This window comes from Leuciscus leuciscus (assembly GCF_965113295.1).
Source record: "Leuciscus leuciscus genome assembly, chromosome: 8".
NCBI lineage: Eukaryota > Metazoa > Chordata > Actinopteri > Cypriniformes > Leuciscidae > Leuciscus > Leuciscus leuciscus.
Window position 1 is genome coordinate 13,226,154 of NC_138732.1, and position 14,966 is coordinate 13,241,119.

Consider the following 14,966-nt stretch of genomic DNA (forward strand, 5'->3'; position numbering starts at 1 on the left):
CAGTCGTCGAGATAGTTCAGGATGCGAACCCCGTGTTCACGTAGGGGAACAAGGGCTGCCTCGACGACCTTCGTGAAGACACGAGGAGACAGGGCTAGCCCGAAAGGGAGAACCGCGTACTGGTATGCCTGCCCCTCGAAAGCAAACCGTAAGAACGGTCTGTGTCGAGGAAGAATGGAGACATGGAAGTAGGCGTCCTTCAGGTCGATCGCTGCAAACCAATCCTGCGGTCGCACGCATTCGAAAATACGTTTGGCCGTGAGCATCTTGAACGGCATCCTGTAAAGGGAGCGGTTCAAGACGCGCAGGTCCAGGATTGGTCGTAACCCACCGGTTTTCTTCGGTACAATGAAGTAGGGGCTGTAGAAGCCGGACTTCATTTCGGCAGGAGGGACAATCTCGATCGCACCCTTCACCAGTAGGGTGGCGACCTCCGCTCTCATGACAGGGGCATTGCCACCGACCATCGTGAAGCGGACTCCCCTGAAACGGGGAGGAGATCGCGCGAACTGAATCGCGTAGCCGAGCCTGATGGTCCTCGCGACCCAGCGGGACAGTCTGGGAAGCTCTAACCAGGCTCCCAAGAACTGTACCAGCGGGGTCATGCGGACCACAGACGTACCCTCGGTGGTGCAGTGAGGCGGAATGACCGGCCCAGGCATGGGTGGCATAGCGGCCCGGTGCGGGGGCACGGTCATTAGCCGCGTCCTGCCAGAGGAGGCCAGGGGAGGACCAGCGTCCCACGGGGGCGTGCTCTGGCAGGGGTCTGGCGACAGAGGGGGACGAGAGTGGCGAGGCCCGTGAGCGACGCGCACTGTCATCCGAGAACTCTGTGTGCTCAGAGATGGGTATGTCAGTTCTGTCTTTAACCACATTAGGGTGCTGCCCGTCGAGGGACGAGCAGCGGGGGTGGGAAAACCAAGGATTCTCCCCCGGCCCTCCACCGGGGGAAGGAGTGGCCCTGCTACCGTCTCCTGCACAGAACTGGAAGCCATCTCTGAGCAGCCCGTCTCAGGAGCGCCGCTTGGCCTGGCGTTTAGCGGGGCGCGGGGCTGGAAGGGGCTGTGACGCCTCCACGGGGCGACCCGGATGAAGGCTGCTGCTGGGGCCGTACGGGAGGGGGGGGGACCGCAGGAGGGCGTCCTCGGCGGCGAGCGGGCTGAGGCGCCTGTGCCGACGGCTGGGTGGAGGCAGCAGCGGGCCGTTGGGGCAGGACATGTTTAAGAGCCTCAGTCTGCTTCTGGGCAGTCGAGAACTGCTGGGCGAAGTCCTCGACTGCTCCGCCGAAGAGGCCAGCCTGGGATATGGGGGTGTCGAGGAACCGGGTCCGCTCGGCCTTCCGCATATCAGCCAGGTTGAGCCACAGGTGTCTCTCCTGGACCACGCAAGTGGACATCACCTGACCCAGGGAGCGTGCGGTCACCTTCGTCGCCCGGAGAGCGAGGTCGGTGGCGGCACGCAGCTCATCAAAGAGCCCTGGGTCAGTCCTCCCCTCGTGCATGTCACGCAACATCTGGGCCTGGTAGACCTGGAGTGTCGCCATGGCATGCAGTGAGGAGGCTGCCTGACCCGCAGCTCTATAGGTCTTCGCCACAAGGGTGGAGGAGAACCTACAGGTCTTGGAGGGGTGCTTTGGGTCGCTGCGGGAAGAAGCACTCTGGGGACACAGTTGCATGGCCACAGAGTGTTCAACCTGGGGAACCCCAGTGTACCCTTTGGCAGCCGCCTGATCGAGAGGAGGCAAGGCGGAGGAGGTCGCCGAGCGATCGCGGGAAGACAAGGGTGCCTTCCAGGACCTCGTGACCTCCTCATGCACGTCCGGGAAGAAAGGCATTGGGGTTGGGCGCTGACGGGGATCAGCGGCCGCACCCAAAAACCAATCGTCCAACCGCGAACGCACTGGACCGGGTGGAGACCACTCAAGACCAATGGCCGCGGCTGCCCGGGAAAGCATGGCCGTCAGCTCGGGATCAGACTCGGGCAATGCTGGGACACCCGGAGGTGGCAGCACAGCCGAATCTTCCTCTCCCGAGGACTCCTGCCCACCTTGTGATGCAGCGATCGACATCACATCTTCCTCTGGAGCGCCGAATGAGACCCGCGGCAAGTCAGAGGACTGTACTGCGGGCTCATTCGGAACACTCACGGGTTGCACAGTGCTAGAGGGCGGTGTGGAGCGTGGAATAGTCTGCGCTTTGTTCCACACCGTAACCCTCAGGTCACCCTGGCCGCCAGCCGAAGTACCAGCTCTCGCGGAGCTCGTAGATCGGGGTGCGGATGAGGGGACTCTACCATGAAGGTCATTGAGTCTCGACTGCAACCGTGCGATGGGCATGTTCCCGCAATGGGAACATGACTCATCCACAAACGCTGCCTTAGCGTGCTCGATACCCAGACACACAAGACAGCGATTGTGCCCATCAGAGTCAGAAATGAATAGACCGCAACCAGAAGTGCACGGGCGAGGCATCTTTAAAAAGACGTGCCGCGTGCAAGCTCTTTTAGAAAGGAGATTTTCTCCACAAGTGTCGAAGCGACCAGGGAGATGAACACACAAACTCTGGCAAATCACTGCACAGATAAGCAGGGAATGTGCACTCGCTGGAACTCGCTGTCAGAATAACTCAGAATGTGGCTGTGGAGTGAAGTGCTGAACTTGGCTCCGAAGCGAAAACATATCTGCATGTTGCCAGCGCTTCCTTATATACCCCCAGGGTGGGGCGGAGTTACGCTATGCAAATTCCGCAGACCCATGGCATTTCTTTGCCATAGGCTCGTTTTATATACTCGAAGATGATAGGCTTTCTAAGCGAAACCCCATTCGTCGTCATCCGACGTAACTCGGAGTGACAACGAAAGGGAACTGGATTTACACACAATTTTGCAGCTTGTTTTATCAATATGATTACTGCTTGAAAATATCTCCACACAAGTTACAGACTCAATCTTTCTCAAAAAAAAAAAAAAAACAGTTTTAAGGTACTTCTAGCTAAAGACATTATTTTTATTTTACAAGTTTTAATTACAAGAAAACATGTCTGACTGCAACTTGTACTGCTTATCAAATGTTATGTGAAGAAACAATTTTTTTTTTTAACAAACAATTTAGAGGTTTAAAGAGTGTTCCAGATCCATCTCGCTGTAGAAATATATGTAAATAGAATTGGTATCCCTGAGCGGAGACAATAAATGTCAGAGCAGCTCTTGCCTTGCCACAACAGCATTTCAGCTGCACAACATTTCAATTGCCACATTGTGGAAGCACAACATGACAAAGTAGCGACTGAGACAAGATTATGGTTTCAAATACTGGCAGCCCTGGCTATTTTCATGGCCAAAAGCACATGCACTAGTTTCCAAAGAGTCATTATCATAAAATCTGGTGACGGTGGCTTCTACTGGGAGCTGATACCCACAAGTCCTTTATTGAGCAATATTTACAGGCACAGCTGAAAAATCACATACTCTACCTCCATTACAGGCACTATAAAGAGGCACACCTCATTACGACTTGCCAGCTACCCGGTCTCTGATGAGATTTGGAAATAGTTATCATTTAGACCTGGGATGATTTATTCGGTGACTGAGACAGGTATTTCCTTTAGAAATCATTCAAATATGGTGATTTGGTGCTCAAGAAACATTTATTATTATTATCAATGTTAAAAACAGTTATTCTGCATAATATTGTTCTGGAAACTGTGATATTTTATCTTTGATGAATAGAAAGCTCAAAAGAACAGTATTTATTTTAAATAATCTTTTGTGACGTTGTAAAAGTCTTCACTGCCACTTTTGATCTTTTAATGATCATTTATCACCATTGATCATTTAATGCATCCTTGCTGTATACAAGTATTAATTTCTTTAAAATAATCTTACTGGTATGCATTTTTTATTATTTTTTTTTAACCATTTAGACATTCTTACCTAACCTGGAATCCTTCAGATGGCTGAAGAAGTGATGCAAATGACAAGGTTAGCAAATCGACATGTTAATGAGAATGGTCATGTGTATTCATCTGTGTGGCCTTAATAAGCTGTGAAAGTTCAGAATGAGCTGTTTTCGCTACTTAGATTCAATAAATCCAATTTTAGACTGAAAAGGACGTTTTTGAAAAGCAAAAATTTGAAAAGGAAATTTGATTTCTCATGATATGACCCCTTTAAATACTAAGGTTATTCCAAACGGGTAGCTATCATGTATACAAAATTCATGGTGCTTCATAGATACTTCCTCAAAAGCATCTCACACAACGTTCAATGTTTCAATTTGTGCAAATATGCAAATTCTCAACTTCAACTGAGACTTTTTCCTTTATTTGTCTCTTGATTCTGCATGAACATAAAAGCAAGTTACCGTCAAAAGAACACAGCGTGAACCATTTCACAGGTAATAAAGTCTGCTGATGATGGATTACTTTTATACAGCACCTTTTATCTGGGAGCCTGAAGCCGTTTTAGTGTGAAGGAGGAGACCTCGCGGCTCATCACACACTAATCATGCACTTACAGCACTGAACCATCTGAATCATCAGCTAGACAGCCCCAAAAACCACACCGCTCTCAGCCCAAAGACTTCACCACACTCAGCAGGTGGAACATCACAGGCACAGCAACAAAAGCTCCTCTGAAGGGACTGCACAATTATTTTATTATTATTATTATTATTATTATTATTCAATTTCTCATTACAAAAATCTGGATCTAGGATATGTTATTAAGGAAAATGAAGAGTAACATATACATGGAGACAATCAAATGGCTTTACACATTTATACACTTAAACAGCTGAAGCAGCGAGATGCTTAAATTTTGCATGAATCCGCCTCCCCAAATCTGGATAAACAATCCACTGATCATTCACTGTGACATTTAATCTATTATTCTGAGCAAAAAAGCTCTGGAAAACAACAAATTGAGACTGAGAGAAAAGGGTCATAAAACAATAATTAAAATACCTCCTATTAGGAGGAACCAGAGCCGTTGAAAAACAAATCATATTTAACGGCTCTGGGAGGAACGTCTCTGATTGTAGGACCCGATAAGTCCATTTTAGCCAATCAGTGCGCAGTATTTAGGTCAGGTGACAAGGCTGCTAGTCACTTTGAAAAGATGTGCTAGCTGAGAGGAGTTTCGATGAGGGATAATTTCAACAAACTTGATGAACCCGTGATATTTTCGGGCATAAAAAGAAAAGAAAATCTGAAACTTTTTCACAGAAACTTACTTGCAGCACATTACAGTGTTGAGGGAAAAGTGCCCTGTATTGTGTGTAATCACAACAACAAAGTTTGTCAGGCATCTATGTCAGCTGAGGAGATTAACGTTACAAAGATTAACAGAGTGTTTATTATATATCATTACTTGGTTTTATTTAACTGTGAAACATGAAATGTGGAGTTATCTGCTTTTGCCAAAAAAAAAAAAAAAAATTTTAATATATAAAAAGCATAATTTCAATTAACTTTAATTTGGCAAATTACCTGCATTTTGTTGTTGTTGTTGTTGTTGTTATTATTATTTAATTAAAACAACCCAGCTGCAGTTTGATTGATATTACTTGGAATGCACAATAAAAAATAAAAAAACATGATTTATGAAAATTAACAAGAACAGAGTTATCTGTTTTTGCAAATGAACTCTTCTGTAGTAAATGTCCCAACTGGGAGAGGGCGTGCAATTTTCAAAGAGTTTAATTAAACATTCAATGTTATATATTTTGGTTGCATTTAAGTTAATAAAAATGTAACTGCTTGTGTGAACAAAATATCAATAAATCAATCGATATAGCCCTGAATCGAATCGACTCGTAATCATATCGCAGAACTTTTTGAATCGATATCATTTCGTATCATGATGAACTGTCCGATTTACACCCCTATGTGAGAGCATGGAGATGTGCTTCAGATTCATTCATGCTTTGTGCTGATGCACTTTGTCCTTTCTCTGAGTCTGTACAAAATCAAAACAATATTACAAATCAGACCTCTAAATAGGTAAATAAGAAAGTAAGTAAATAGTAATTTCCCCCCCTACACTCAACATTTTAAAACAACAATAGCCATCTTATTAACCCACACATTCTGTTGAGATTGTCTTTATGCTTAGGGTCACAGATATCAGATTATACCACATACCTCAGACACTATCATGATTGTAATAACAATATTATTATTATTATTATTATTATTATTATTTAACCTTTTTCTCTTAAAAAAAATTAACTCATCAAAACCCAAATAACAGATATTATCGAAGCTTTCACCATCTATCACAAAGTACAGACTTGAATGATTTTGTGCGAAGAAAGGACTTTGTGCGAAGAAAGGACCAGCAAAAACACTTTAACCAAAAACTAATCCAAATAGACAATTTTGCAGGATTGTGTCGCGGGCGAATGGTCGGTCGGTCGGTCGGTCGGACGGACGGACGGACGGACTGATTGATTTGTGGTCTCTTGTAACATACAAATTTATTGTGTACAGAATAGAAAAGAGTTTTCTAGCCCCCTGAAGGAGTTGAGAGTAAACAACAAGGTATGCCAGAATCCAGATCAATTTCCTAACTGGGTAAAATCAATTGACTCTCAGTGTCATTGTTATTAAACTGGCAACAATATTGAGTGTGTTGACCAAGCAGTGTGCCGCATAAGTCTGTGACCAGAGGTGAGCATTTCACTGTGTCGGGTCAGACTGTGGTGGCTTGGAAGTCTTTGGAGGTGTGTGGCAGATATTTGCAGACCTCCACCTTCAGCTCCCGGTTACTGTGGTCATGTCGCAAACTAGAGGATCATCATTCACTAGCACTGAGAAAAACCCATCCAGCAGAGTCCACCTACACACTAGTGCACTCAACAAAAAAATGTGAGTGAATGAGAAATGGAGAGGGAGAGAGTGGCAGACAGGAGCAGAATGAAAAATTAAATAGCAAATGAAATATTTTCATTTAGAGATAAAGAAAGAGCCATTCTTTGTCCGGGTCATTGTAGAGGTCCAGTAATCCCATTTAAAATGAACATGGACCATGAATCACCCTACATCCTGGTCCAAGAGCTTCAGTCTCAAAGGGATCTTTGAACATGTAGGCTAACCTGCTTCTGGCTGCTCTGAAATCTCTCTCTTTTATGTAATCGATCTTTTAATCACAATTTAATGCTTTACTTTCACTGTTATGAAGCGCAATGGACCGCAAAGCATTAAAACTTCATAAAGGCAGCACTGGCTAATCAGCAAAGCGATATTGATAATGAAGAGTGGAAATTATTTCACTATTATGGGTTATACTGTACCTTGCCACTTCACTGGTTTAGGCAAAGGTAAAATTTGAGACTGAAATCATGCAGTAGATTGTCCGATGTCGGTACTGAAGCTGAGAAAGGGCCATTGTATCCTCTCAATGTATTCCTTAACTAAACTTATCAGTATATAATAAGCATTTTATAGAACCATATTTAAGTAGCAGGACTTAAAGTCACCATGAAATCAATATTGTCCACTCTTGTTTTTGTTGTTGTTGTTGTTTGTTTAGATTTTCTTTAAATGAAATATTGCGTTACGTCCAATGACGTATTTGTTTATTTATTTATTTTTATTTTTTCATTTCTCCCCATTTCTCTCAAGCAGGAAGTAATGGCTTCCACCTAAGCACCACCTTTCCAAAGAGCTGTGTGTGTCTCAACCCAAAAGCTTTACTAGTTTATGATTTATGAAAAATCCCGCACTTTTATTGTTTGAGAAGACATTTCACTCATATATCTACCACAACAGGGAATACAACACTATTGAAAGTTCCATTTCATGCCGACTTAAAAAAAAAGCACATTACTGCCAGATGTAATTGTGTTAAAATAAAACATTATATATAAAACAACTTATATTTTTAAATACACACACTTTAACTTGCATATCTTGCAGAAATTATTATTTTACATGAATGACACTCTCAATCCAAGGACTTTCCTTGAAAGTTTTGAAAAATCCAAGCCAAGTTATTTTTTGTCTAAAATTGGCAGGCTGTAGAAAAGGTGTACTGCTGAGAAGCCTGAACACTGCTTACAGTAGCAAAACTTTATCTCACAATGTATGGCAACAACAAGAGATAGGAAGAGTAAAAAAAAAAAATTAGGATAGCTTGCATTGAAATTAGTCTCTTGCAATCCAATCACAATTGCATAACACATATATTGTACATCTTGTGATGTCCGTTTGACTGCAGTCAGGGACGGACTGACAATCTGTGCATTCTGGAAAAGTCCAGAACGGCCGTCCAACCGAGGGCCGACGGCACAAAAAAAAAAAAAAAAGTCTAATAAAGCAATATGAACAGCCAACAGCAGGGGCACTAATATGGTCACTTATATGCTACGTGTAAAAAACAACAACTGACGAAGAAGAGTCGGCCTATAGCCACTGACAGAAAGTTAGTTTTATAAGGCTGCACTTTTAAATTTGCTTACATTATATTTGAATAGCAGTGGTCTCCTACGTGGTGCCTGTGAGTTGCCCGCTAAACACATTCTATAAATAGCCCCAACTTGCCATCGGGGTTCCAGACTTCGAATAAATGGTATAATTTTGCGACCTTTTCAACTAAACGTTTCAATTTGAACTTTTGCCTCTACAAAATTACCCAACTCTCTTTGATTATACGCTGTCATTTGCGTTGCGAATGAGAAACATCAAATGGCAAACGCTCAAAAAGCGGAACAAAACTTGTTTGATCTGAGCAGCGCATTATTAGCTCGGCCCAAAAAACAGCGATCGCGACAAAGCAGCTGTGCGGGCTGATCTATCACGCGAACATTATTACACAGAGCTGCGCGATCCACTGAGAAGTTAGAACCATTTAAATTCAGCGCAGAATTGTCTATCTCTATTATAAACCCACAAATGACTATGTGATTTAAGCTTGTAAAAAGCCAGATGAAACAGCGCTGATATTCTCAACATATTGACGCAAAAAAAAAAAAAAACAGGCGAAACATTATTCCGAGAACAAACCAGTTAGAAGACATTTCACACCAAAACTTATGAATTAACTTTAGTAAAACAAACTTTTTGGGCAGAAATGTGCCTGTATTCATATTAAAAATGCTGTTATGTTAATATAGTCATGTATTAAATGTAGCCTAATGCAGTAATGTTTTGTTTAGAAGTTATGGAAGTTAATTTTTTTATAAATTTTTTTCATTTATATTTATACTAAATATTTGGGCTACTGTTTTTGATAACACATACAATAGGTTGATAGAAAATCAACAAAAAAAAACAATAAATATTTTCATAATTTTTCAGGAATTAACCAGAATATCAAGATGTTTTATTATTTCCCATATGATGGTGAAAAGTAAAAAAGCTTCACCATGTTATGTATAATAAATATTGGAGTATATAAAAAAAAAAAATAAATCTTCTAGATTATTTTATCCCTTGAGGTAGCCCTCGCACACAAAAAGGTTGGACTCTGGTATATAGTAACTATATGTTTTATAATTACAAGTTTGTGTAATTTGGGGTTACTGTATACACTCTCAGAAAAAAAGGTATGAAAGCTGTCACTGGGGCTGTACCTTTTTAAAAGGCAAATTTTTGTACCTAAAGGGTGCATATTGGTACCTTAATGGTACATATTAGTACAGTGACATTTCATTATTTGTATTTTATGGCATTGTACATTTTTTGTTTTTATTTGAAGGCTGAGGCTTCATTAATAAACACAACCCCAATTATCATCATTGGTTTTGAGATGTTACTTGCTTGTCTGATAGGCTACAGTATGTGGCATAGTATCAGGACATCCTGGCTAGTGTCTGTCGCACACGGCTAGAGGCGAATGGCCGGATGATGGGCCTATTTGGGAGAAAGTCCAGGGCTGTTTTTTAGCCCCAGTCCGTCCCTGACTGCAGTTGTAGAGAATAACAATGACACGGTCAGCAAACGGTAATTTTCTAGTTGTTCTCCATCTTGTCAGGCCAGCTCGCTCCACTGACCATGCTTCAAGTGAGCCTCAGTCGCACACTAAATGTAAACCTGAGGGCATAGCTGACCTCTCTCTCTCTCTTATATATATATATATATATATATATATATATATGGAGAGTTCAGATCCAAAAGCCTCTAAGTGCCATCTGAAATTTTCTTCTAGAATGATCATTTTTATGAAGCTCGTAAATTTAAGTTCAGTAATTTCACTTAAATGGCAATGACAATTACCTATTAATTGCCATTTAAGTGAAATTACTGAACTTAAATAAATGAGCTTGATAAAAATGATCATTCTAGAAGAAAATTTCAGATGGCACTTAGAGGCTTTTGCATCTGAACTCTTCATATATATATATTTTTTTTTTTTGGGGGGGGGGGGGGGGGGGTTCTAAAATGAATCCTAGAAATGTCTATGTGCTCTGACTTTTTGGCCCCACTGCATTATATACAGTACATAATGCAAATAGGTTCATCACAGCTTATTTGCTGATCCAAATTACATCATGAGACAAACACCACTGCACTTAAAAGTCATGGTCTACTTTTGCACATTTACACATTAGTAAATAATACCTACATGTTTTGAAATTCTCACTAAAAACACTTTTGGCTACACAACAAGGACAGTTATTTACTCATGTGCCAAGGCGTAGAGAATAAAAAGGCAAATATACAACAGAGCATTTTTGGCAGTGAAAAGAACTGGAACTCAAAAGCCCTATTCGGACGGGACTAGTTTAACATAGAGAGGTGGGGTGAAGTAATAATTACCAGAGTTTCTCTGTGATTTTAGTCCCGTCCGAATGTGCCATCTCAGTAATCATTACAGACAATGTCAGTAAAGATTACGGTGACTTTTACCTTCAGTAAAAAGGTCCGTAAAAATTACCTCAGGTAATACTAATCCCGTGCGAATAGACCCGCTGTAAATACGCAAGTAAATATTTTGTCATTTCCTGTTTAAAAGTAGTTTTCCGTGGTTTTTCGAGTATGGAGACAAGCATTCAGTTGCGTTCTACACATTGGGACTAGTCTGTGGCAAAACTCAAGTGTTTTCCACATACCATTCAGATCAAAAAGAAGATCGAAAGCACTTGTTAGAGGGACGAAACCTCATTTAGCGTTAGGTAAGTACCTTTTACCAACATAATCCAATCTGAAGTTAATTAATACATTGTTCGACTGGACATAACTGACTGGACATAAGCCGAATATGGCTTAATTTTCAGTTGTTGTTTTTTTTGCTAAAATAAACAAAAACCTTTAAAAAGCTCATTTCGGCTGTTATTCTCCCCCCAAAATGTTGCATTTAATTTCTGATTCTAGCTTCAGTACACAGTAAATATGACCATTCTTCATTGCCTTTATGAGCCTCAGTAAATAAAACAGATAGGCAGTGCTATGAGCAGTGCTTTGTAGACGCACGTCTTTTATGTTACGTCAGTTTAAATTAGGGGGGAAACGAAAAAAACGGACAAGCTTCAGAGAAAGAGCAGCAGGAATGAGAAAGCCAAGGTTCAGCTCTATAGCTAGTGTCTAATTAAAGCCTCAGCTGTCATAAAAGTTAGCTTCTTTTTTCCCCAAAAACTGCAGCAAAGTGAACACGCATTTCTGATAAATATGGATCAGATGCGACTGTTGTTGGTGCTTTCTCCAGTGCTGAGAATCTGCCTGTGTGCTGGCTGCCTTTGTAGAGTGAGCTGAATGAAGCTTTGTGATGTGAGGGCAATTGCAGCCAGTCAGGCTGAAACTGCACCAGTGATTAGGAAAATTGAGTTTTTCAGAGCCACTGGGCCTTTTGAATCAGACTCTGCGAGATGCTGCTCTCAGGAGCCTTCCCTGCAAAAAGACAGGTCTATACAGGCACTTACTCTCTGCAGATATTTCTGTATCCAGGTGGTACTTTTTTAGTCAGATTAATGTGTTAGTTTGTTATGTCAATTCTCTGAATGAAGAGTGGCTCATTGCCAAAAAAAAAAAAAAAAGATTAAAAAGAGAAAATTCATAAGTAATTGTGAAGTTGGAAAGAAGAGTTGTTATTGCAAAAATCTATTGCTGCCAATAAGCGACTTGGCATTAAAAACGTGTACAATTCAACAGTGAACAGTAAGTAAGACCACCTGTGAAAGTTTACATTTTACAAATAAATTAAGCACAGAGTTCACTTAGAACAAATTGCACACTCTGATAGCAGCATTTATCTGTATGCATCTGTATTCCTATTTACAATCCTCCATCCAATTTACTAAAGGAATTATGCAAATTCATAACATAGCAATGCAAATGCATCCGCAAAATCCGTGTTGAATACAAATCACACAGCACAACTCCTGATCGAGACAATATAGAGATACGCAGGATTGGGAGAGTCACATTTAGTAGATTTGTAAAATGTTTCACAATTTCATTTGAATTACAATTTTGACTAACTTTTCCTAGAGGGCTTTAGTGAAACTGTAAGATGCAAACATCATGTTATCAGCATGCTAATTAAATCATCACTGACAAAAAAAATACTTAAAAAAACGTAACGTTAAAAAGTTTGAGGTCTACGGAGCCCCTAAAGTGACATGGTGGTGGAAAAAAATATGAGATGGGAGGAAAAATTATAAGTCAATGCTTCTGCGTTCTCTCGCAAATGTTTTGCTTTCCTCCAAACCTTTGCGTTCCTCGAGAAACTTTGCCTTCACTCACAAAACCTTTTGAGCTCTTTGCGAGCAAATACAAAGTTTCTCGGGGTACGCAAAACATTTGACAAATCATTTTTCCTTAATCTAATTTTTTTCCTTCACTATGTCCCTTTAGGGGCTCCGATGACCCCAAACTTTTTTTTAAACAAATATTTTAATTCAGCAAGGACTGATTCAATTGATCAAAAGTTACAATTAAATACATAATTTTACAGAAGATGTCGATTTCAAATAAAGGCGTTAAGGTTCTACGTCACTAGAAAATACATTTGCATAATGCCCGCCTATGATGACAGGGTGTACAAAATACATTGAAAAATGCATAAAAAATAATTTTGTGTTTTATATTGTGTAGGTCTCTGGCTAACCGGCCAATTCACGTTATTACTGTCTTACTGAATTAGTTTTGCCAATTAGCTGTGGGCCACTATTACCATAAACTTTGTCCATTAATGCAGATTGTCATTCTTACTACTTTAAGTAAAGATAAAGGATGGAGCAAGATTGTACCATTACTGATCCAGTTCTCACATGTGCACAGCAATAAATAAGAAATATGTAAAACGGATTGTTGATGGACATACACTTGGTAATCCTGATGGTGAGGAAATACAGTTGCTACCTCAAAATGAGAACCATATCATTAAGAAACGTCCTGCTCAAGTTGTCCTTGCGATGGAGGCTCAACTTAAATAACTAGTTTTTCTGATGTTTCTTCATTGGACTCGCGCTCGGATTGATATGGTAAAACCCACGTCATCGTTGCTGTCTTTACAGTGTGTACAATTGATGAGGACTGAGGAAGCCTCCGGAGCTGAAGTTCAGTTATTGGATAACCCTAACCTAAGCGTTGCAAGCAGTAGACCAATCACAAAAGACTGGGCTGTCTGGCCAATCAGAGCAGGGCTCGAGGAAAGGAGGGATTTAGAGAGAGTTATTCATCTGAGTTGTTTGAGAATCATTGAAAAGTGTGGTGATGTGCAATGTATATTATGAGAAAATTAAGTGTTTTTTTTACCTTTGATGCATGTAGACCTGTTGTAGGAGACCTCCAAAAAGAATTAGGTACCTTTAAAATAGCATAATAGAGGCACTTTAAACAGGACAATGTTTTCAACACTGATAATAATAATGTTTCTTCAAGCATCACGGACTAATAGCTGCTGTAAATTCAGCTTTTAAAATATTTTAAAATAGAAAACAGTTTTCTAAAATAATTGTAATATCTCACATTATTAGTTTTTACTGTAGTCTTGCTCAAATAAATGCAGCCTCATAAGAATCTTCTATCAAAAGCATACAAAAAATCTTACAGACCCAAATCTTTTGAACATTATAATAAATAGTCAACCTCACTAACCAAATATTCAACCGTTGGGCAACAGAGGAAACAGTAGACCAACAGAAATGAAGGATTTTGTTGTGCTGTTTCACTGTGGCAGTGCTGTTGCTTAACAGGTCTTATTTTCTGACTGATAGATTTGTTTTGTCTCCTGACACTTTATGGACTTGTAATGTGTATGACACACCCTTTTATTGGCCCCAAAGATTTATTATTGGTCTACACCTGGGTTGAAAAAGGATGGTGATATTGTACTAATGTGCCAGTGTGTGTTGACATGGGCCTTGTCCTTGTATTTGCTGCAGTGTGTTCTATTTCACAGCTGTTGACATGTGTGCATTGTGAGTTGTCTGTGTATATTTGTGTGCTTGTGAAATGAAACCTGTGTCACTGGCATCATTTCTCTCCGTTTCTTGCACTGCCTTGGGGTTTGCCCTTTTGTTTGCCAACTAAAAATGTAGCCAGTAGTTTTGGTTTTGGAGCAGAGCAGACTTTTTGTAGTGTAAAAATGTGGATATCAGGTACAATGAATAGTGCAAATACACTTTGCTTTGTTTGATAAAAAATTTGAATGTATTAAAATAAATTAACGTTCTTCTCTCCGTATCCTCCTCTCGGCCGTATCCTCTCCTTGTCCAAGGTCAGAGTAAAGAGAGCCATGCACTCTTGTTTTATCACCAAACTGCTGACAGATGCAATTTAATTGTGACCGAGAGTAAAATATACCCTACTTTCAGGAGCAGGACAGAAAGAGACCTTGAAAACATCCCCTCAACTCTCAACAACTCTAAATCTCATCTTCTCGATCAAACGCCTCTGGTTTATCCCCAACAAAGCCACGATAATGATAAATGAGCAACACATCATAAAATACCACCTCTTACATGGTGATGCCCTTAAGTCATGGGTGCTTGCGAATGAAGTATCGAGTGTAAAAATGAGATCCTT

The 14,966-nt window shown here is 40.8% G+C and overlaps 1 protein-coding gene across 2 annotated transcripts; it reads right to left on the reverse strand.

Moving 5' to 3' along the window:
- Positions 1-2,522, reverse strand: LOC309504892 (uncharacterized protein). Of its 2 annotated transcripts, none has more exons than XM_082178182.1 (2): positions 1,130-2,522; positions 1-882 (listed from the first exon to the last, which is right to left on the reverse strand). In XM_082178182.1, the coding sequence occupies exons 1-2, from the start codon at positions 2,468-2,470 to the stop codon at positions 37-39; spliced, it is 2,187 nt and encodes a 728-aa protein (XP_082034308.1). In that variant the 5' UTR covers positions 2,471-2,522; the 3' UTR covers positions 1-36. The 2 variants fall into 2 exon arrangements, with proteins under 2 accessions (XP_082034308.1, XP_082034307.1); XM_082178181.1 differs by having other exon boundaries at positions 1-927; positions 1,115-2,522.
- Positions 2,523-14,966: the final 12,444 nt, after the last annotated feature.

Bases quoted from the DNA above. Each gene is read 5' to 3' on its own strand.
- LOC309504892 (XM_082178181.1), bottom strand. From the start codon at position 2,470: ATGCCTCGCCCGTGCACTTCTGGTTGCGGTCTATTCATTTCTGACTCT. The intron at 928-1,114 runs GTACGGCCCCAG...GGGCCGGGGGAG, and splicing joins CTGCGGTCCCCCCCCCTCCC to AATCCTTGGTTTTCCCACCC.